Source organism: Lagenorhynchus albirostris, chromosome 19, assembly GCF_949774975.1.
Source record: "Lagenorhynchus albirostris chromosome 19, mLagAlb1.1, whole genome shotgun sequence".
NCBI classification, from domain to species: domain Eukaryota; kingdom Metazoa; phylum Chordata; class Mammalia; order Artiodactyla; family Delphinidae; genus Lagenorhynchus; species Lagenorhynchus albirostris.
Window position 1 is genome coordinate 56,091,863 of NC_083113.1, and position 23,773 is coordinate 56,115,635.

General features: G+C 48.4%; 1 protein-coding gene across 2 annotated transcripts in view; it reads left to right on the forward strand.

Moving 5' to 3' along the window:
- Positions 1 to 3,011: 3,011 nt before the first annotated feature.
- Positions 3,012 to 23,773, forward strand: part of ATP2C2 (ATPase secretory pathway Ca2+ transporting 2) — a 76,536-nt gene continuing 55,774 nt past the window's right edge. For both annotated transcript variants that reach the window (XM_060132254.1, XM_060132252.1), the window contains exon 1: positions 3,012 to 3,256. In XM_060132254.1, coding sequence (XP_059988237.1) covers positions 3,158 to 3,256 — 99 coding nt within the window. In that variant the 5' untranslated portion in view covers positions 3,012 to 3,157. The remainder of the gene's footprint in view (positions 3,257 to 23,773) is intronic.

A 23,773-nucleotide genomic window follows, 5' to 3' on the forward strand; every position in this document is an offset into this window, starting at 1 on the left:
GGTCCTTGGCTTGTGGCCGCATCCCTCCCATCTGTGCCTCCATCTTCATGTAGCCTCTCCTCTGTGTCTGTGTCTTTCTTCTTCTGTCTCTTAGAGGGACAGCAGTCCTTGGATTTAGGGCTCACCCAGCTAATCCGGGATGATCTTGAGATCCTTAATTATGTCTTCAAAGATTATTTTCCCAAATAAGGTTACATTACACAGCTTCTGGGGATTCGGACATGGACGAATGCTTTTGGGGGGCCCATTACTCAACCCACTACATTCACTGCCTGACACTGCATTACGGGTGGTTTTGTTTGCACCTTATCACACGCACTAGGAGATAAGATACAAGACAAGGGGAATAGAGTCTGTTGTAGCAGGGGCTGGTCTCCATGGCCACATGGCAGGTGCTTAAAAATATTTGCTGAAGGAATGAAAGTGGCTTTACTACTCTAATTTCTTCATCTGTAAAATGATTATATTATTACTTGTATGCTCAGCCATTAAAAAAAAACAGAATTGAGGGTCTAGGTAAGGCATGACAACTTCAAACTAAGTCCTAAAACTAATATATATATCCTTTGTATTCTATACCCCTTCTGAAAAGGATGTTTTCAAATTCTAACCTTGTAATTCACCAGTGAGGTTTATTACCAAATACATTTCAGGTGCCTGGGGCTGCACTGAGGCTTCCCAACACGGTGTGTTTTGGGGAGATAATTTATGGTTCATGAAATGACACCACTTTCATACAGAGAGTGAATGGGCCTTGAAGAGTGTGACCTCATTGTTTAAGATGCCCAGAGCCGATACTTAAGGAAAGGCTGGATGTTTTGGGCTGAGTCGTGCCCTTGACTCTCAAGGTCAGGCCAGAACGTCAGGATCAATGGCTCCCAGAGCGGCCAACCTCAGAAAGTTTCCCAGCAGCTGTCTTGTCTGAGTTAATTCCTTGAGAGTGGACTCGAGAATTCAACAGGCTGAAGGCAAAAGGGGAAAATGGACAGGAAAGCAATTAAACTGGGAAATTTCAAACTCTTCTTCCTGTGTCAGATCAGGTAGTCAAAAATAAAGACATGAACAATGGAGTCATAAAGTTAGAGTGAATAAATACAGAACTAATTTACAAAGAAAGTACAGCTTACCAATACTTGTACAAAGAATATACCAACTTGCCTTACTGGGACTGAAATATTTACAAAAACTGCATACAAACCAGGCACAAAGTCTCAATAAATTAAGGAAAATTAGTAGACCTGTGTGCAGGCTGCATTTTCTGATCACTATGCAGCAAAGACAAAAATTAGGCAAACTTAAGCCTAACGATGCCCCTTCAGCCATCCCAGTCACAAAGCTGGTCTGTTAAACTGCTTTTGCTGTGACCCACTCCATTTTTTTTTTTTTTCATCCCAACAGGTCTGGGTGTTGCACCATATCCACTACCCAGAATTTACTTCCTGAATGCCCTGGGCATTCTCATACATGATCCACACATTCTTGACAGCTCTGAGCTGGAGCAGAGGTGGGGCTTTCAAGGGAAAGGCATTTGCCCAACACATCACCCCCTGCTCACAAATAGTCTGTTTATCAAACTTTCCCCAAAGCACTCAGTGTGAGGCACCATCTGTTTTTTGCTGGGACCCTCACTCAGACGGATAGGTAGCGTCATCCGCATTTTGTGGGTGAGTAAACCGAGGTGGAAACAGGTGGTGAAAGTTGCCCGAGGTCACACATCTGAAAGGAACAGGCCTGGGATTCAAATTGGAGTCACACCAGACTTTTGCTCTTTCCATCACTTCTGGGCCTTTGCTGGAATCAAGCAGCATGGTTTCTGCAAAGGGGGGATGAGGCAGGAGAAACAGGAAGGGTCTCTAGAACCTATCAGCTTGAGTGGGGCTGAGGTGGCCACCCCCTGGGGGGGCAGGTGGGGTAAGTGGCTCCAAAGGGGCAGCACCATTTAATGGACATATACACATGCCCTGTCCTATAGTCCTTAAGTAACCCCACTCGACAGATGAGAAAACTGAGGCACAGAAGAGTGGCACAGCCTTCTCTAAAGCCACCTCCCTACTAAGCGGTGGGTCGTGTTCTGGATTCCAGTCCCACGTGAAGCCAAAGCCCTTATACATTCCAGTATATCCACTTGGAGGCTGGGAACTGCCTACACTGCACATTCACCCACATACTTTGGGAGCCGTTTGAGCCCAGTGACTTCCCTGTGATGATGATGACGAGGATGGTGATGAATATGCCCCCACACACACACTATGCCAAGCCCTGCCCTGAGCTCTTCCTACATAACATGGTCCATCGAATCCCCTCAACTTCACTGGGAAGGAAGTGCAATCATGGTGGCCGTTTTACAGATCAGTAAACTAAGGCTCTGAACATTTTAGAAACCTGCCCCAAGCCCCACGATTAGTGAGTGCCAGGAGCCCATTCTGCAGGTGAGGAAAGAGAGCTCAGAGATCATGCAGCACCAGGTGGCGCCCAAAGGGGTCCTCAAACTCTCCAGCCCCTGGGATTCACTCCCAGGGCCGAGGTGAGGTCTTAGCTTTCTCCTCCTTCAATAACAAACTGGGAACCGCGGCTCAGAGAGGCCACGTGGCTGGTCCCGAGCCTCGCAGCGGCTGTAGGAGTCTGACTCAGCTCCCGCTAACCGTGCTCCCAACACCTTAGTTGACCACACGTGGCTCCCCATGAGAATCACCTGGGTGCTTGCTAAAGTCCAGCTTCCCGGCCCAGGGTAGGGAGGGGTGGGGAAATCTACATTTTAAACAAGCGTTTATCGCTCATCTCCAACCCATTCCGCCCCCCCCCCCGCGCCCCGCTCCAGATGCATCTCATCATCTGGCAAGTTTGGGAAACAGCTAGGCGCCTCTGCAGCCCCCGGGCCTTCCCGGGCCGCCGCGGCCCCTAAGGGCGAGAAAGTCTCGGGCGGAATCGCCGGACGGGGCGGGGCCAGGTGCGCGAGGGCCGCCGCGGGCGTAGCTCCGCCTAGGGGGCGGGGCCTCAGCTGCGGCGGACAGGTAGACGGCTACCCGGTAACGTGGGCCTGGCCCGGGAGGCTTGGGCGCGCGCAGCCAGCCCCGGCCACGCCAGGGACCGAGGGACTCAGGCAGGGGCGGCCGCCGGCGGGACGGGAGGCTGGGCGAGGGGCCTCCGCCCGCTCACCATGGTCGAGGGACGCTTCTCCAAGTTTCTGAAGAAACTCGCCTTCTCGGGCGGGGGCCACCAGTACCAGCTGCTGGAGAGGGGCGAGTTGGAAACCTTGGTGAGTCCGGGCGCGGGGCGTGAGACCCGACACCCCACCCCCCCACCCCGTCCCACCCCAAGAGCCCGTCCGCGCGCTGCGGGCTGCGTTCCTCCAGCTCGCCCGCCTCCCCTTGGTTCTAGAAAGAAGGTGTCTTCATAGCAACGCCAGCTCGCGTTTCTGTTCTGGGCCCGGCGCTCGCCTTTTAACCCTCGCCTGCCAGCCCATTTTGCGGACTCGAAACTGAGGCCGAGACAGGGGAAATATGTCCCTAAAGGGACACGCGGCTAGCAAATGACCCAGCTAGGAACTTAACTTTGGTTTCTCTGACTCCAGAAAATTTAAATTACCGGGTCTCCACACCAGGTTGCTATCCGGATTTTTTAAAGTGACTTGAATGGGGCGGGGGGATTAGAGCGCCGTAAAAAACAAAAACTGTCGTGCAAATGTTTTAGCTTGAATAGTAGGAATAATGGTGGAAATCAAGGTAAGAGCGGCCATGCCTACCACCTTTGTTTCCCGCATCTCCAGAGACACTTTAAAAGAAAACACCCAGATTTGTGTGTTGACTTTGCAGCCTCCAGGGGACCCTCTAGGATAAGCCAACAGGATTCTAGGGCCAGGGGAGTTTTTACCAGCAGAGAAACTGACAAAGCTGCCCCCAAAAGCCCTTCCTTCCATGTGGAGGACCCAGAGATGAAGCAGGGTCAACGGGTGACCCCCAACTTTCTCCGTAGCTTGTAAGCAGAACTCAGTGCGTGATACAAGAGCAGAGAGCATGGAATTTCTGCAAAAGCATCTCTGGGTCACTGCACTTTTTAAAATGTAATCAGTCATTCAAAAATAAACTTCCTGATGTGGAACTCTGGAGGTGCTCGTGGCCTTTCCACGGCTGAAGGGAAACCTCAAGTTAAGTTTACTGTTTTTTTTTTTTGTTTGTTTGTTTGCGGTACGCAGGCCTCTCACTGTTGTGGCCTCTCCCGTTGCGGAGCACAGGCTCCGGACGCGCAGACTCAGCGGCCATGTCTCACGGGCCCAGCCGCTCTGCGGCATGTGGAATCTTCCCGGACCGGGGCACGAACCCGCGTCCCCTGCATTGGCAGGCAGACTCTCAACCACTGCGCCACCAGGAAAGCCCTAAATTTACTTTTTAATGAAAGAGGTCAGCTGGAAAAACTTGACAGCAGTCAAAACATTTTGGTTGTATGGGTCTTAGTATTTGTGCATTTAAAAAACTAGTATTTTATAAATGGTTGCTAACGTGAGAATTCTGGTGCTAGGGTGGTAGACCACAGTGCCGTGTAACTAGCAGTTCTCAGATAATCTCTATTATTCTGAAGCGACATGTATGTTAACCACGGATTGGATGCAGAGTTCCAATATTTTGCCGACATCCATTTCTCTCCCTATATGCCACGTAACTCATTCTGTTGGAGGAGTTTGAAGTTAGTTTGCCAACATGGTTGCCTGTTCTATGTTACTTTGTCTATTTTCTTTCCATCTTTTGATTTTTGCATCAAGCTAGGTATTTTTCAAACACTCCTGATGTAGTTGCTTCCAGTCAGATTTTATGGGATGTCCAGGTTTGCCAGGTATCCAGGTGTGCCAGGTATGGGGATGATGTATCATGAATAGAGATGCTGGGGCAAATTTGATCTCTGCACCAAAGTGGGCTTCGTGCCCCCAGAGGGGCCCTCGAGAGTGGGACAGGTCTTCAGCGCGTCTATAGGTATGCACTGGCAGGGGCTTGCCCACCTGGTGTGGTCGGGATGTTCTCAGCTGCACCCCGAAGGGTGTGTGACGACTTAGCAGTGTGGACGTGAGGCGAGACAGGAGACCCAGGCCGCCGGCCGCAAAGGTTGGCAGAGAAACAAAGTATCCTGTCTTTAAAGGCAGTTCATCAAACCCAGGAAATTGAAATAAAGATAAATGGGGAGTGTGATGAGGGAGGAGACCGGCCGGGCCAGGTGACCGGCTTCCTGCCAGCTCAGCTGACAGTCTTTGCTCTCACGCTTACATCCTCCAATTTGAACTCTTTTTTTTTTTTCCTCAGAAACGTTTGAAAAAGAAGCAAAGTTTGCTTACCGTGGTCATTTCCGTAATAGTCGTAACTCTCTTTCATGAGCACTTGTTGTAGGGGGTGTCCTGGGCAGGCTCTGAACCTCCCTGCCACTTTGCTGAGTCACCTCAGTTATAATACTAATTATTATTGAGAACATGTTGTGTCTCTTCACCCCTAGTTGAGTTGTGTTATTGTACCGGTGTGTTAGATGAGGCTGCTGAGGCGCTCATGTCGGCCAGGTGGTAAGGATACAGTTGTATCCAAAACAGAGTTCATGGGGGAGGCTGACGGCAGAGACCCCAAGAGAAGTTTAATTTAAGATCCAACCGTCTTAAATGGCAGAGTGACCAGGCAGGGAATAGGTGGTTGAGACAGGGATGGGGGAGGACCCAGAGTTAGGAGCTTCTGCGGCTGAATCAGCACAGTTCTTACGGCTCCGCAGACGGTTCATTCTTGCTGCAGTTCCAGTGTCATGAAAAGAAAAATGTGTGGGAGATCCCCTTTCATTATTGGAAAAACGCTCTCTCTGCTGATCTGAGCTTTGGACAAGGAAAATGTTGGACCAGAAATACCTGCTTCCCAGATGACTCAGTACCAACTCAGGAAGTTATCTTTGACCCTCAGGGCTCCCTTCTCTTAACCGAGACCGGCACGGCTCCATATCCTGTGCCGCCTTCCCTCTTGTGAACTGATCCACCTTCCTGGGGCTCTGCAGGGGGAAGCCTGGCCTCCAGCAGACCTGTGTCTTGGTTATTCATTCAGCCCAGATTCATGGGCCGTCTACCCCGTGTTAGGGTGGTGCTGCGCGCCAGGGATGGGGTGGAGAAAAAGGTGCACACACTCCCTGCCCTCGCGGCGCCGTGTCTGGTGGGCAGAGATGGGTCCCAAACTACAGATCATAGTTGACTGTTTAATGAGAAGGGATGTTTAAGACTCATAGGAATGGCATAGACTAGGGTGAGTGGGAAGGGCAGAGCTGATGGAGAGTTCTAGGCAGAAGGGAGTGAGGTGCAAGGGTTGGTGGGAGAGGTTGAGGCTGCCGAGGTGGACCACGCAGAGCCTTTGGGCCTTGTAAAGGGTTTGGGCTCTATCCATAGAGCAACAGGGAATCACCGGCACGTTTTACGTCGGGGCATGATAGTCATTTATTTATTCAAAATGTGCCGAACATGAGGAATGCAGTAAACAGAGCAGACACAGTCAGATTTGCGTTTTTAAGAGATCACACTTGGGTTGCAGGAAGAGGAGTTCTGAGGTTTACACACACACACACGCACACACATCATTGGTGTCTCTCAAAATTTAGCAGTATATGTCATCTTTTTCTTTTAAATTTTATTTTGGTTTTATTTATTTATTTTTACTTTTTGGCTGTGTTGGGTCTTTGTTGCTGCGCGCAGGCTTTCTCTACCTGCGGTGAGTGGGGGCTACTCTTCGTTGCAGTGCGTGGGCTTCTCATTGCTGTGGCTTCTCTTGCTGTGGACCCCGGGCTCTAGGCGCACAGGCTTCAGTAGCTGTGGCTCGCAGGCTCTAGAGCACAGGCTCAGTAGTTGGGCGCACGGGCTTAGTTGCTCCGCAGCATGTGGGATCTTCGCGGACCAGGGCTCGAACCCGTGTCCCCTGCCTTGGCAGGCGGATCCTTAACCACTGTGCCACCAGGGAAGCCCATTATATGTCATCTTGAAGAAATGTATTGGAAGCCCCCAGTGTTGTCTTAAATTATTTGTATCAAAATGTGACTTAACTAAGTAGAAGCCTAAAATTTGCAACAAACATAGCCATGTGCTTATAACTCAATAAAAGCGAACTACATTTATCATAAAATTAGGAAGTACACATGTAGCAAGTGCATTTTGATGTGACTGGTGATGTATCATTAAAAGTCAACTAGTCGGGCTTCCCTGGTGGCGCAGTGGTTGAGAGTCCGCCTGCCGATGCAGGGGACACGGGTTCGTGCCCCAGTCTGGGAAGATCCCACATGCCGCGGAGCGGCTGGGCCCGTGAGCCATGGCCGCTGAGCCTGCGCGTCTGGAGCCTGTGCTCCACAACGCGAGAAGCCACAACAGTGAGAGGCCCGCGTACCACAAAAAATAAAACAAACAACAACAACAACAACAAAAAAAACGTCAACCAGTGACGTCGAATGATTGTGTTCATTACGGATTGCTGTGTAGCAGGTCACTCCCAAATGCAGCAGCTGAAAACAACAAATGTTGATTCTCTCCCAGTTTCTTTGGGTCGCAGATCTGGGGGATGCTCCAGGTATCTCGTGAGGTGGCTGTCCAGCTCTCGCCAGAGCTGTGGTCTCATCTGAAGCCTTTCTGGGTGGAAGGGGAGAGAATCCCCTTCCAAGCTTCCTCTTGTGACTGTTGGCGGGTCTCTGGCCCTGGATACATGGGCCTCTCCAAGGGGCAGCCTCGCGGCTGCCTCATGGCTCAACACCTGGCTTCCCCAAGGAAGAGTGACCCTTTTTATAACCCAGTTTTGGAAGTGGTATCTCCTCATGTGTGGCATGTTCTGTTCATTGGAAGGAGTCTAGATCTAGCTGGTTCTCAAGGGATGGGGATTACACGAGGATGTCATTAAGTGGAGGCAGGGTGATGGGGGACGTCTTAGAGCCTGCCGACCACAGTGGTAGAAAGGAATAGTTCCTTAAATGACAGAACCACACCTGGCACAAAGCCTGCTGCACAGCTGTCTCGTTGTGTTAGCGTGTTCAGTAGTCCTGAGATCCAGTCTTTATTTAGACTCTCTTGAATTTTGATCTTGATAAAGCTCATACTGGGAATGTCTAATTACATGCATATGTAGAAAACGGCATTTAAGTTGATCAAGAATATGTTTGCTAGATTAGGACCACCCGCATCATACTTCACCCCAACTGGCAGCAGGCAGCCCGTGAATGCCAGTTTGAAAGGCTCTCATTTGATAACCATAGAACCTGCTGGCTCACTTGACGATAAGGTGAGTGCCAGCCATTGTGGAAGGGATGTCTCTTCACTGTGTGCAATGACCATACTTGCTGCACATCACCTGTGGCAAGTAGCTGTGTGCAGAGACTGGGTGCGTGTACGGCCTCGCTTGCAACAAGACGACACTCTTCAAAAGTGAGACGTTTTAAAGCGGATGCGCCGATGTCAACACCGCCTGCTGTGCGATGGCTCCATTCTCCTGCCATTTCTTCTCTCTGAGCCCCTGAGAAACTTGCATCCCTTCAATGTGTCACCTGATTGTTGGCATAGATGCACATGTGGCACTAGGGTCACATCACAGCTCTTCATTATAAACTGGCCACCCGAAGGTCTATATTATATATTATGGTAGGCTAATTATTAAAACACGTATTCAAAGTTTGGAAGATCTCAGAAAACTTGTGGACTCTTGAGAGTACGTCTGAAGATGCCCTGTTAGAAACCCTGCCCCAGTCCCATGTCATGAGCCTTATTAGTAAGGATAACGGATCCTAGATCCCCGAGCTCCTAAGGGGAGGGGAGTAGCAGGCATGCAGGCAGCCGTCTTCTCCCCGTGTCCTCACCTGGTCTTTCCTCTGTGTCCTAATCTCTTTCTACAAGGACACCAGTCACATTGGATTCGAGCCCATCCTAATGACCTCATTTTACCTTAACCGCCTCTTCAAAGACCCTGTCTCCAAACACAGTCACAATCTGAGGTGCTGGGGGCTAGGACTTCAGCACAGGCATTTGGGGGGAGCACAATTCAGCCTGTAATACTATGTTCCTTGCAGAAAATATCTGGATGGGTATTTGGGGTGGGGGGAAAGCTGTGGGTCACACTGGGGAAATATGTAACCTTCTGTGGAGGTTGCAGACACTCTTAAGGTTGTGTTGATCGACCCCACCAGTGTGCCCCAAATCCCTGGAAATGGCTTGTGTTCTTCTAGCTCGTCTTGCCCGTGAACTTCCTGTGGGCAGGGAGCAGAGCCCAGCAGAGCACGTGTCTGACCCAACTTGAAACTCAAGTACATGCCAAGGAAGACGTGCTCAAAGTTCATGATTCTGGAGTCCCCGGGGTAAGAGAGACTTGAAACATCTAGAATAAACTCAGGCATTACCCATAAGTATTCTTTATATTTCAAACCACTGAAACCGGACTACTGTGGTCGGGCTCTGGTAGATTTACAGCTGACACACAGGATCACCCCGTGTACATCTCAGGATCACCCCGTGTACGTCTCAGTATCCTCCGGTCTGTGCCTCTCCAGTAACACTGAATCTGGGGGACCTTGTGTGTATGGGGGAAAGAATATTGGCCTAGAAGATTGCTCCTAACCAGGAGGTCTTGGTTTAGGGCAGGGACTGGGGCCAGAAGCCCAGAGGTGGAGCCCAGGTTCCATCACTATGACTACGTGAGTTTGGGCAAACTTACTTCATCTCTCCACATCAATGTCTTTGTCTGATAGCAGGGATGTGCCCATAGTGGCTTCGAGGTTCCCCGTGGGTGCTGTTTCCTGACTCTTGGTGAAGATTAGATTAGGTGATATATGCAGATACTCCCACGAGTATGACCGTAGTAACAAAACAAGGATAAATGAGAGGGACTTCCCTGGCGGTCCAGTGGTTAAGACTCTGCACTTCCACTGCAGGGGGCACGGGTTCCAGCCCTAGTCAGGGAATTGAGATCCCGCGTGCCACGAGGCACGGCCAAAAAATTTAAAAAACAAAACAGAATAAATGAGAGAACGGTTTAAAATGCTACACAATGCCTAGTTCAAAATGTGACGTTGGGTTTTATTAGGAATCATCACTGTCTTGTTCATTGTCTGGCCTCGGGTCCAGTGCTCAGCTCTGTGCCCAGGGAGGTGCTCAGTGGTGAGGGCAGGACCAGCTACATAATGTGCAAAGCGAAAGTGTGGGTTCCTGTAGTGAAAAATGACTGAGAATTTCAGGTCAGCGCCGGCAGGGTGTTGCACGCAGCACACGCCCTCCTGAGCACACCTGCCGAGCCGGCCTGGTGGGCATCTTTGTGTGAGGTCCGTAGTCGGAGATGCCGGAAAGTCCTTGCCATCTGGTTTCCTCCTTTTCAGGCTCCGCACAGCCTTCTGACCCTCACATACTTTTGTGGTTCCTTTAGATCAGCTCTTCCTCACATGTGGTCTGGGGCCCAGGAATCTGAGTTGGTTGGTTCTGATGCTCAGTGAGTTTGAGAACCATTGCTTCGCCATCACTGTGACATCTGTCCTCCTGAGGCCAGACCCCTTCAGTGAATAAAACACCCGTCTACTGAGTGGAGCTTATAGTCTGGTGGGTAAGTCATCAAGTAATTATATAGTGAGCATATAATTACAAAATGAGATAAGTCCCATGAAGGAAAGCAGTGCATGTAAGAAAGGAGTTGGATACCGCCTGTGTATGCCTGTCACCTGTGGGGACGCTACTGCTGCAATCCAGGGAGACTTCCTGGAGGAGGTGGCAGGGACTTGGCGAACTGAGATTTGCACTTAAGCTACATATTCTCATTTTAATTGTTTCCATGGGCCACATGTCATGCATGCCCTGGAACATGGCCTCCCTCCTCTGATCTGGGAGGTACCTCTCTGCCTGGGGGATCCTGCTGGTCGCTGGTCTCATTCAGCAGCACCTCATCTCCAGTTTCAGAAATCAACCTACTGGGCTGCCCCTCTCTCTGCCCCTCCCTCCCCCAAGTACCCGCATATTGAAATTTGAGTGACAGTTTCGCCTTCATTGACCACTGAATTAGGCTAACGTTAGCTTGCTATTTTTCAACTGTCTTTTATGAACCAGGAACGCTGCATGGTTTTTTTCTTTATTTGCCTCCCTCTTTGTCCTTTGTTCTTTTCCCTTTCGAAACTTGTCTTAGTTTTTGTTTGTTTGTTTTTTCATGAACCACAGTAAAAGTTTGCGGAGACTGAGATTCCTCCTTCACTGCCCCACTTCTTTGCTTTAACTTTCCTCCTTAGTGAGGGGAGGAGGGAGGTACCGTTTGCCAGCTAATCAGTTTGCAGTAATCAGATTACCGTTTGCTTGGGTGGTCCTGGCCCCCTTTCTATGCAATTCTAGAGAGGCTATGGTTAGGAACACTGGAGTCTGCAGCACCAGATACCTGGCTGCAAAGTCCAGTTCCGCAGCCAGCGGAAGATGTTAAGCAAATTTCTTAATATTTCCAGTGCCTCTGTTTTCTCTCCAGTGGTGTCAAGTGCACACAAATCAGAGATCTGTTATGGAGTGGAATGATTCAGTACTAACGGAGTACTCAGGGCAGCACCTGATCACAGTAGTTACTGTTATTTATATACAACAACATAAGTCTTTTTTTTTTTTTTACATACATAGGGTCCTACTGCACACACCGTCAGCAACTCCTCCACTCTCCCCACATCCCTGCAATACATCCCAATCAATCACATTCTTTTCTTTTCTTTTTTAAATGTGATTGAAGTATAGTTGATTTACAGTGTTGTGTTAATTTCTTCAATACAGCAAAGTGATTCAGTTATACACTTATGTATTCTTTTTCATATTCCTTTCCATTATGGTTTATCACAGCGTATTGAATGTAGTTCCCTGTGCTCTACAGTAGGACCTTGTTGTTTATCTGTCCTATTATGTAACAGTTTGCCTCTGCTAATCCCAAACTCCCAAACTCCATCCCTTCTCCACCCCTCCGTCTCTCCCTCCCCTTGCCCTTGGCAGCCACAAGTCTGTTCTCTATGTCTGTGAGTCTTCCTGTTTCGTAGATAGGTTCATTCGTGCCATATTTTAGGTTGCACATATAAGTGATATCATATGGTATTTGTCTTTCTCTGTGACTTACTTCGCTTAATGTGATAATCTCTAGGTCCATCCGTTGTTGCTGCAAATGACATTATTTCATTCTTTTTTTTATTAGTTATCTATTTTATACATGTTAGCGTATACGTGTCAATCCCAATCTCCCAGTTCATCCCACCACCCCCTCCCCACCTTTCCCTCCTTGGTGTCCATACATTTGTTCTCTACATGTGTCTCTATTTCTGCCTTGCAAACCAGTTCATCTGTACCATTTTTCTAGATTCCACATATATGTGTTAATATGATATTTGTTTTTCTCTTTCTGACTTCACTCTGTATGACAGTCTCTAGGTCCATCCATGTCTCTACAAATGACCCAATTTCATTCCTTTTTATGGCAGAGTAATAGTCCCTTGTATATATGTACCAGATCTTCTTTATCCGTTCATCTGCCGACGGACATTTGGGTTGTTTCCATGTCTTGGCTATTGTGAATAGCAGCACATTCTTTTCTAGTGGCCGTGTAGCCATTTTTATTTAACCTCCCTCCCCAGCGGATGGGCATTTAAGTAGTTTCCCTTCTTTAATTTTTAGAACAATGTTCCACTGAACATGTGTGGAAGCACCACATTACTTTGAATCCTTACAAAAATCCCTGCAGGAATCTGAGCCTTGGAAAGTGAAGTAACTTGCCCAGGAGCTCGGACCTGGGTCTGCCTGATTTCTGTGCTTGAATTCTCCACTCCTACTGGCCAGGTTTCTCTGCTATAAAGTTACTGTTTCCCCATTGTAATCAACTGGTATTTTATGACGAGTCGCATTAAGGCTATGTCAATAGCCTGTTTCTCATTTTCTGTTGGTGATCCTTGCCTGAATCCATTACTTTTATTTATTTATTTTTAAAATTTTTATTGGAATATAGTTGCGTTACAATGTTGTGTTAGTTTCTCCTGTACAACAAAGCGAATCAGCTATAATTATACATATATCCCCTCTTTTTTGGATTTCCCTCCCGTTTAGGTCACCACAGAGCATTGAGTAGAGTTCCCTGTGCTATACAGTAGGTTCTCATTAGTTATCTATTTTATACGTAGTATCAATAGTGTATATGTGTCAATCCCAATCTCCCAATTCATCCCACCCCACTTTCCCCCTTGGTATCTATATGTTTGTTCACTCTGTGTCTCTTTCTGCTTTGTAAATAAGATCGCCCATACCATGTTTTTCAGATTCCACATATATGCATTATTACACAATATTTGTTTTTCTCTTTCTGACTTACTTCATTCTGTATGACAGTCTCTATGTCCATCCGCGTCTCTACAGATGACCCAACTTCGTTCTTTTTTATGGCTGAGTAATATTCCATTGTATATATGTACCACATGTTCTTTATCCATTCTTCTGTTGATGGACATTTAAGTTGTTTCCATGTCCTGGCTATTGTAAATAGTGCTGCAGTGAACATTGGGGTGCATGTGTCTTTCTGAGTTATGGTTTTCTCTAGGTATATGCCCAGTAGTGGGATTGCTGGGTCGTATGGTAGTTCTATTTTTAGTTTTATAAGGAACCTCCATACTGTTCTCCATAGTGGCTGTATCAATTTACATTCCCACCAACAGTGTAGGAGGGTTCCCTTTTCTCCACACCCTCTCCAGCATTTACTGTTTGTAGATTTTCTGATGATGGCCATTCTGACCGGTGTGAGGTGATACCTCATTGTAGTTTTGATTTGCATTTTTCTAACAATTAGTGGTATTGAGCATTTTTTCATGTGTTTGTTGGCCATCTTCCATTACTTTTATAATGTTTGCTAAACAGAAAATTTCCAATTTCCTCATTCCTCCCTCATTTATTACCTGTGTTCTGATATCAGGAAGAGCTGCCCCTTTCCCCTCTTCACGTAGTTGTTTGTGTATTCATTCACGTATCGTTATGAGCTCACAAATTCCTATTCTATTAGGTGGGTTAAAACTGGTTACCATCAATTTTTTTTTTATTCTGATGCCCAGATTGCCCAGATTTGGCCAATAGAAGCCTTTTCTCGTGGTGACGTTTGCATCCTCTAGACATTTTTCCATCCTTCTTTGAGCACTTGCCTGCTCTCTGGCATCCCAAGAAATTCCAGACTCACTGGGTACCTTCCCTGCCCCAGCCCTGGAATCAGCCATTTCTCCCAGGAGTCTTGGCTGTCTTTTCACTGGAAGAATGGTCTTTAGAAATCAAGATCTGGTATGATGTGTGTTCATGCTCTTGGGGTATGACGGCCTCTGGGCCCTCAGAGCAGGTGTGTGTGTATGTGTACACTGTTAGAGCCATATTTAGTTTTATACCTGTGTGTATGTGTACACATACATATTTTTAATATACTTGATCATAGAGTTCAATGCAATAAATACCACAGGGCTGGTACCAGCTCTTTATATATTTGTAAGTCCCTTCACCAACAGGGAGAGCGCCAGCTCCCAGGATCTTTGGTATATTTACTTATTGCCAATCTCCCTGTGTGTAACCAGGCTCTTCACCTTGCCAACCACCTATTGGTCCCCAATCCACTGGCCACCTCCTAGCTCTGCTGTCTTCTCTCTTGGCCCCTCGACTGCACTGCACCCCACCCCCCCAACAACATATGTTTTCTTGAGTATCTCATGTCCTATTGGCAGTTCTTTGCTGTCTGGGGTCACACCACCGTTACACACACACTCACAGACCACAGACACTACCTAGATGTGATTTTAGGGACTGGAAAAACACCTCTGAAACCCATCTTGACCTGAGGCTGGACTTTAAGAACCCCCGCCTCGGCAATGCTCCGTGTGTGGTATCATTCCCATTTTACAGAGGAGAACACTGAGACTCAGGGAAGTCAAGGGAGTTGCTGAGAGTTGCACAGCTGGTAGCTGGGGGAACTAGAATCAGAGCCCAGATCAGTGAGACGTGGGCCTCCACCCAATTTCTGCAGTGAGGGTTCCTCCCCCCACATCGCCCCACAAGTATTAAAAAGTAGTAGGGGGAAAAAAAGAGAGGGAAAAGAAAAGGGACAAAAAAGAAAGCAGTGGGCAGGCCCTTTGAGTTCATTACATCACTCTTGCCCCAGGATCGGAGCCTCCTGTTGCTCTGTGCGCCCAGCCCTACCGGCCTCCTTATGGGTCCCTCTGGTCCCAGCCTCTGCCCCTCCTTCCCAAGTGAGCACCGGCCCAGTCTGATTCTCCAAGCATCCCTGTTCCCAGGAAGCCCCTCCCCTCCTGCACCATCTCTGCCCCCAGGCTTGGTCGGGACTGGTTTCTCCCCCTTGGAATCAGCAATTCTTACGCGTGGTTCAAGATTTAAGAAGATACAAAATGGGGTCCAGTAGGAGTCTGTCACTGCCTCGGTTTTCCACCACCCTGTTCCCAGCCCCAAAGGCGACCCAGCCCCCGGTCTCTGTGGCTTCTGCTGGAGGTGTGCCCTGATTCGACTAGCAAATCCATCCTCTTCTCCTTCTGGTTATACATAGGCTAGCGTATTGCTCATGACATGCTGCACCTTTTTTTTTTTCTTCTCAAACTATTGCTAATGGTACCACTACTTGGGAAAACTCTGGGGCAGTGTCTACTGTCACTAAAAGCATGTAAACCCACCCTGTGACCCTGCGGTCCACTTCTAGGTCTGTGCCCAGGAGAAATGGGGGCTTCTGTCTGCTAAAAGACGTGCGCACAGTGGTCCCAGCAGTGTTATGTATAAGAGGCCAAACTGGGCACAGCCTGAACACCCAACCACATGCAAAGAGTTACATGAATCGTGCATATCCATGCAATGGCATCCTGGGAATACTACACAGCAACAAAAGACAGTGACTTACAGACCATGGAACAAGCTGGATGAGTCTTGCTAAGAGCCAGTTACAGGAGTACATGTGTACGGCTTCCTTTGTGTGGAGTTCCCAAACGGGCAGAAGAAATCCACGTTGATAGAAGCCCCAGTGTCAGTCATCTTCTGGGGGGCTGTCAACCGGGAGAGGGCCCGAGGGAGCCTTTTGGGAGCTGGAGAGGTTCCACGTGGCACCTGGTGGGGTTACTCTGTCGTACACATGCGCAGAAGTGCGTCCAGGCACACGCAGGATTTGTGTACAGGACTGTGTGTAAGTTATACTGCCATATATATTTCACATTTTCCATGTAGGTAAAGAAAAAAAAAACGTTTGTGCTCTTTGGGTGGCAGCAAAGGGTTTCACGGTATGGTGCTACCGTAATTAATGTAACCAATCCTTTATTAGCAGCACGTGGGTTGTTTCTAGTACTTCGTTATTATAAACAATATTGCAGTGGATGACTGAACAGAAGCCATTCTGCAGTAAATAAATCTGCAAACGATATGAGGAGAACAGGTCCGTTTTCAACTTTGATGCTGCCGCCTGCCCTCCCCTGGGGCTCATCTGGCTTCACCTGCCCCTCCCGGCCTCGATGAGAGGCTCCATCCCCACCCCCTGGCACCAGCTCTCCTGTTACAAATTTCTGGAACCTTACCTATCAGATAGGTGGCGGAGGGTGTACTGGAGTCTCTTGAATGCGAATCTCTGATTTTAAATGAGTTTGATGATCCTTTCATGTTTCAAAGTTATTCATCATTATTCCCTTTCTGTGAACTCTTTGTTTATGTCCTTTGCCCTTTTTGTTTTGTTTTTTTGCGGTACGCGGGCCTCTCACTGCTGTGGCCTCGCCCGTTGCGGAGCACAGGCTCCGGACGCGCAGGCTCAGCGGTCATGGCTCCCGGGTCCAGCCGCTCCGCGGCACATGGGATCTTCCCGGACCGGGGCACAAACCCGCGTCCCCTCCATCGGCAGGCGGACTCTCAGCCACTGCGCCACCAGGGAAGCCCCCCTTTTGCCCATTTTTGAAAAACATGAGCTGCTAGTTTTTTCCCTTCTTTATAAGTAAGAGCCCTTCATTTGTTTGGGGAATTGTTTCTCATCGGTGTTCTAAGCTACAGATATGTTCCACAGTGTGGTGTTTACCTTGGGACTTAGCGTGTGGTGCTTCTTGCAGAAGACAACCCGGTTCTATGTCGTGAATTTATCAGTCTTTTCCTTCCTGGCGTCTGGCTTCATCTGGCACTCAGAACGCCCTTTCTTACTCTGAGATGTTTTTGAAATGTAGTCCATAGTTTCTTCTAGTACTTCAGTGGTTTCTTTTTTTCCTACTTGTCCTAAAATTTCTTTTATTGAAGTATAGTTGAGTTACAATGTTGTGTTAATTTCTACTGTACAGCAAAGTGATTCAGTTATATATATATAAGTGTGTGTGTATATATATATATACATATACACACACACACACATTCTTTTCTTTTATATTCTTTTCCATTATGGCTTATCATAGGGTTTTTTTTTCCAGTACGCGGGCCTCTCACTGTTGTGGCCTCTCCCGTTGTGGAGCACAGGCTCCGGACGCGCAGGCTCAGCGGCCATGGCTCACGGGCCCAGCCGCTCCGCGGCATGTGGGATCTTCCCGGACCGGGGCACGAACCCGCGTCCCCTGCATCGGCAGGCAGACTCTCACTCCCAAGTGGGCCACTTGCTGGCTCTTCCTGGTGGCCGTTCCACCTGAAGGCCCCCTCTGCTCCATGGGAGCTCACTCCTGCACCTTCTTCAAGGCTGTTTTCTCGCGATTCCTGAGCGCCCGCACTCTGAACCGGGGCCCCGTGGCTCCTTCGTAGGGCGAGGTGTCCCCGTCACGGTATTGCCGCACGGGTCACGGGCATCTCTTGGCTTGTTCCTTCCTGGTGTTGCCAGATCCCCAGAGGACGTCCAGCTGCATTTGACTTTCAGATAAACAGCGAATCGCTTTTTAGTATACGTGAGTTCTGTGCAGTGTTTGCCAAGCACATATACTGAAAGATGATCCATTGTTTATCTGGAGTTCGGAAGTAACTGGACATCCTGCACTTTTTTCTTTTTTCTTTTTTCTTTTTTTTGCTTATTCTGGCGGCCCTATTAGGAACCCCCTCCCCTACCGTGTTCTTGGAGCTGCTGGAGGATGAGGACATACCTGCCCTCTTTTGTCCCTGTTCATCACCCCACTGCTTAGGTTCGCTTATGCTTCCCGGGTGCCAGGCCCTGAACTCGGGGCTCCGAGTCCCTGGTTTCCTGTTACCTCACGGCAGCTTATGGAATCCCTGCTGTTATAACCCCCACTTTGCAGAGGGGGCAATCGAGGCACGGGGGAGGTTTGGGGCAAATATGTTGCAGAAATAAATGTTTGCATGAACCCTTTAAAGAGGGAAGCGAGCATTGGGGTCTAACTCAGTAAGTGTTTGAGGTGAACCAGAGCTGGATGGGACGCAGAGGAAGCCGGGCTCTGCTCAGAGGAGACGGTTCACCCCCAGGTGCCATGTGGTCGCTTGCTCTGCCGTGAGCTCACAGCTCATCTTTCAGCGATGCTGTTTACCTCTGTGGTTCCCTTGGAAGCCTCCGCCAGGTAGCATCAGCCCTGGACTGTCTTGCTTGGTGAAAATCCTTAAGAAGTTCATATGTTCCAGGCTCTTTCCTCGGGTCTCGGGAAGACCCCACTCACCATCACCAGTGTGGGTCTGTCCTCTGTGAGCAAACGATCCTTGGGGGTCACAAAGGAGGCACAGAAGGTCACATATTATGTGATTCTATTCATATGAAATATGTAGAATTGGTAAATCTGTGGAGGCAGACGGCAGATGGGAGGTTGCCGGGAGCTGGGTGTGTGTGTGTGTGTGTGTGTGTGTGTGACTGATGATGGTACAAGGCCTCCTTTTGGGGTGACGGCAATGTCTTACCACCAGGTAGATGGGGTGATTGCATGACACTGAGAACGTTCTGAATCTCCCTGAATTGTTCACTCCAAGATGGGTCATTTTATGTTATGTGAATTTCACCTTAGTGAAAAATAACTTTGTTAAAAAAAAAAAAGTGGGGGGGGGGCTTCCCTGGTGGCGCAGTGGTTGAGAGTCCGCCTGCCGATGCAGGGGACACGGGTTCGTGCCCCGGTCCGGGAAGATCCCACATGCTGCGGAGCGGCTGGGCCCGTGAGCCATGGCCGCTGAGCCTGCACGTCCGGGACCTGTGCTCCGCAACGGGAGAGGCCACAACAGTGAGAGGCCTGCGTACCGCAAAAAAAAAAAAGACACAAAGGTGAAAGGAGGGGTGGTGCCCCCCAAATCTGGCTGGACAGGAAGGGAGAATCAGGGGTGCCCCAGAGAGTGCCTGACCTGAGTCAGGATGGGCCAGTCTTTACAGAAGGAAAACGCCGCGATTCAAACCCGGCAGAATCCACAAAGCACATGTCCTTAAGACGTAGAGGGGGCCACACGAGAGCACCCACGTGCCCGTGGGAACAGGGACCACATTCCAGTCCCATCTGAGGGCTCTGCTTTCTGAGCATGGCAGCCCTGCAGTAAGGCGGGGTGAGCCCCTGCGGATGCCCTGTCCTAGCAGCCTGGGAACACAGGAGGGACCTGGGACCCCGGCTGAAGTGGGTTGGGAAGTGGATGGGCGTTAACAAAGCAGAGACAGCAAGTGTAGACGGCTTCTTCCCAAGCTCGATCGTGGGGAAGGAGAGGAGTGAGTGTGTGGTCTCCAGCGTGAAGCCCAGAACGGAGGTTAGGGGTACGGGGAAAACCACACGGAAATGCGGCAGAGGGATTGGAGACCCGCAGGGGTGGGGCGGAGGTCTGAGACCTGATGCAGTTGGGGCCCAGGAGCGAGTTGGGGACACAGGTCAAGGTTTTAGAGGGAGTTCAAGTCTAAGTGGCTTTTTATTTTTTAAAGAAGGAATATTTTCTTTTTTTAATTTAATTTACTTATTTATTTTTGGCTGCGTTTTGTCTTCATTGCTGCACGCGGGCTTTCTCTAGTTGCAGCGAGCGGGGGCTACTCTTTGTTGCGGTGCACGGGCTTCTCATTGCGGTGGTTTCTCGTTGCAGAGCACGGGCTGTAGGCGCACGGGCTGTAGGCGCGCGGGCTTCAGTAGTTGTAGCTCGCGGGCTCTAGATCGCAGGCTCAGTAGTTGTGGTGCACGGGCTTAGTTGCTCCGCGGCATGTGGGATCTTCCCAGACCAGGGCTCAAACCCATGTCCCCTGCATTGGCAGGCAGATTCTTAACCACTGCGCCACCAGGGAAGTCCTCAAGTGGCTTTTAAATTTTTTTTTGAAAGATAAAATTTATTGAGGTGACATTCACATAACATAAAATTCCCCACGTTAAAGTGACCAATTCAGTGGCACCGAGTGCATCCCTAATGTCATGTGACCCCTGCTTCTAGTGGAACCCCCAGTGGAGGGCTCCAAACATTTTGGTCACCCCTAAAAGAAACGTCACACCCAGAGCAGCCGCTCTCCAGTCATCCCCCTGCCGCCGGCACCTGGCAGCCATGCATCTACTTTCTGTCTCCGTGGATTTACCTGTTCTGGACATCCCCTAAAAACAGAATCACGTGATATGTGGCTTTTGTGTTCGGCTTCCTTCACTCAACGTGAAATTTTCGAGGTTCATCCGTGTTGGGGGATTGTCGTCATTCCCTAGGGCTCCTGAGACAAAGCGCTCTAAATTATGGTGGCTTCAAACAACAGAAATTTATTCTCTCACGGTTCTGGAGGCCAGACGTCCCAGATGACGGTGTTGGCAGGGCCTGGCTGTCTCTAAGGGCTGTAGTGGAGAACCTGTGCCATGCCTTTCTCTTAGCTTCCGGTCCTGCTGGCGATCCCTGATGTCCTGGGCTTGCAGAGGCATCGCTCCTTGCTCTGTCTTCACATCGTCTTCCCGCCATGTGGGTCTGTCCCTGTGTCCAGAGCGCTCCTTCTTATGAGAACATCAGGCATATTCGATTAGGGCCCACGCTAGTGACCTCATTCTCACTTGGTTACCTCTGTAAAGACCCTATTTCTAAATGAGGTCGCATTCTGACGTTCTGGGGGTTATAACTTGAAGGTAGCTTCTTTTTCATTCCAGATTTTTTTTTTAAGATTTGTTTATTATTTATTTATTTATTTAATTATTTTTGGCTGCGTCGATCTTAGTTGCAGCACGCAGGATCTTCGTTGAGCCACGTGGGATCTTGTGTTGCGGTGTGCAGTCTCTGCGTTGTGGTGTGTGGGCTTCTCTGTAGTTGCGCCATGCGGGTTTTCTCTCTCTAGTTGTGGCGCGCAGGCTCCAGGGTGCATGGGCTCTGTAGCTGGGGCATGTGGGCTCCAGAACACGTGGGCTCTGTAGTTTGCGGCAACAAGCTCTCTGGTTGAGGCGCGAGAGCTCAGTAGTCTGGCACAAGGGCTTAGGTGCCCCGAGGCATGTGGGATCTTAGTTCCTGGACCAGGGATCGAACCCGCGTCCCCTGCATTGTAAGGCCGATTCTTTACCACTGGACCACCAAGGAAGTCCCTCCTTCCAGATTTCTTGAGATATAATTGACATACAGCACTAAGTTTAAGGTGTACAGCAGAATGATTTGACCTACACACATCGTGAAGTGATTATCACAGTAAGTTTAGCGAACATCCATCTCATATTTTTTCCTTGTGATGAGAACTCTTAGGACTTACCCTCTTGACAACTTTTGCACATAACATACGGCACTGTTAGTTATATTTATCATTTTGTACATTATATGCCTAGTACCTATTTATCTTATAACTAGAAATTTGAACCTTTTGACCACCTTCATCCAATTCACCCTCCCCACCTCTGGTAACCATAAATCTGATGGCTTTTTCTATGAGATCAAATTTTGTTTTTTGAAGTTTAATTGACCTATGACACTATGTTAGTTCCTGGTATACAACATAGTGATTCAGTACTTCTGTATATTTCAAAATGATCACCAGGATGTCTAGTGACAATCTGTCACCATACGAAGATATTACTTAATAATTGCATGTGTCCCTCTCACACTGTCGATTTCACACCTGCGACACGTTTATTTTGCAGTTTGTAAAATTTGTACGTCTTAATCTCCCTCACCTATTTCTCTCCTCCCACCACCCCTCTTCCCTCTGACAACCACTTGTTTGTTTTCAGCGTCTGTAACTCTGTTTCTGTTTTGTGATGTTTGTTCATTTGTTTTTTAGAGTCTACATATAAGTGATATCCTACAGTATTTGTCTTTCTCTGTCTGACTTACGTCACTGAGCGTGATACTCTCTAGGTCCATCCATGCTGTTGCAAATGGCAAGGTTTCATTCTTTTTTATGGTTGAGTAATATTCCATCGTGTGTGTGTGAGTGTGTGTTTACATATATATATATATACACACACACACACATATATATACACTGCATCTTCTTTATCTCTTCATCTATTACTGGGCACTTAGGTTGCTTCCATATCAAGGTATCTTTTTTGAAAGGACACAGTTCGACCCAGAGCATAGCATCCATCAGCACTTCATTCCTTTTTGAGGCTGAATAATATCCCATTGTGTGGAGAGAGCACATCTCGTTCATCCCTTATCCGTTGATGGGCCTTTGAGCTGCTGTGAATTGTGCTGCTGTGAACGTCCACAAACATGTAGTTATTTGAGTCCCTATTTTCTGTTCTCTTGTTCACATACCTGGGAGTGTGTCAATGACTTTCACTCAGAGAACACAGTTGGAGGCCAGGTGCCCTCCCACTTTGGGCTCAGACTCTGTCCCCACAGTCATGATCACAGTACACAGCTGGAATGTGGACCCTCCCCCTCCAGGCGGCCTTTCCTGGCCCCTCCCTTTACACACTCAAGCCTCTTTCAGCCACTTGGCTGGTTCCCAGGGACATGCGCTCGGACAAACTGGGAGTTCCTGAGAAATGGTGGGAACTCCTGCTAATCGTGACCCACAGAGGCAGAGAGTGGATTCCTTTGATCCTTTTTTTTTTTTTCCTTGTTGTAGATTTTGTGTGTGTGTGGTAAAATGTACATAACATTTACCATCTTAACTGTTTTTAAGTGCATGGTCCAGTGGCATTAAATACATTCACGTGGTCCTCCAATCATCACTACCGTCCGTCTCCAGAACTTTTTCAACTTCTCCCACTGAAACTCTGTCCCCATTAAACACTAACTCCCGGGACTTCCCTGGCGGTCCAGTGGTTAGGACTTGGCGCTTTCACCGCCGTGGCCCAGATTCAGTCCCTGGTCAGGGAACTGAGATCCCGCAAGCTGAGCGACGTGGCCAAAAACAAAACAAAACAAACAAACAAAAAACCCACTAATTCCTCCCCAGCTGCTGGTAACCACCATTCTACCTCCTGTCTCTATGAATTTCTCTATGGTGGGTACCACACATAAGTGGTATCGTTACAGTATTTGTCCTTTTGTAACTGGCGTATTTCACTTAGCATAATGTCCTCCAGCTTCATCCATGATGTGGTAGGTGTCAGAATTCCCTTCCTTTTTCAGGTTGAATAATATTCCATTGTGTGGCTAGACCACACTTTGCTTGCCCATTTATCTCTTGATGGATTTTTTTTTCCTGAAACATATATATTAACATATTTCCATACAAATAACCCAAAGAAAGTTTAGTATTAGTTTTTTTGTCTTTTTAATTTTATTGCATTTAACTTTTTATACAGCAGGTTCTTATTAGTCATCCATTTTAGACATATCAGTGTATATATACATGTCAATCCCAATCGCCCAATTCATCCCACCGCCACCACCACCCGCCCACCGCTTCCCCCTTGGTGTCCATTCCTTTGTTCTCTAGATCTGTGTCTCAATTTCTGCCCTACAAACCGGTTCATCTGT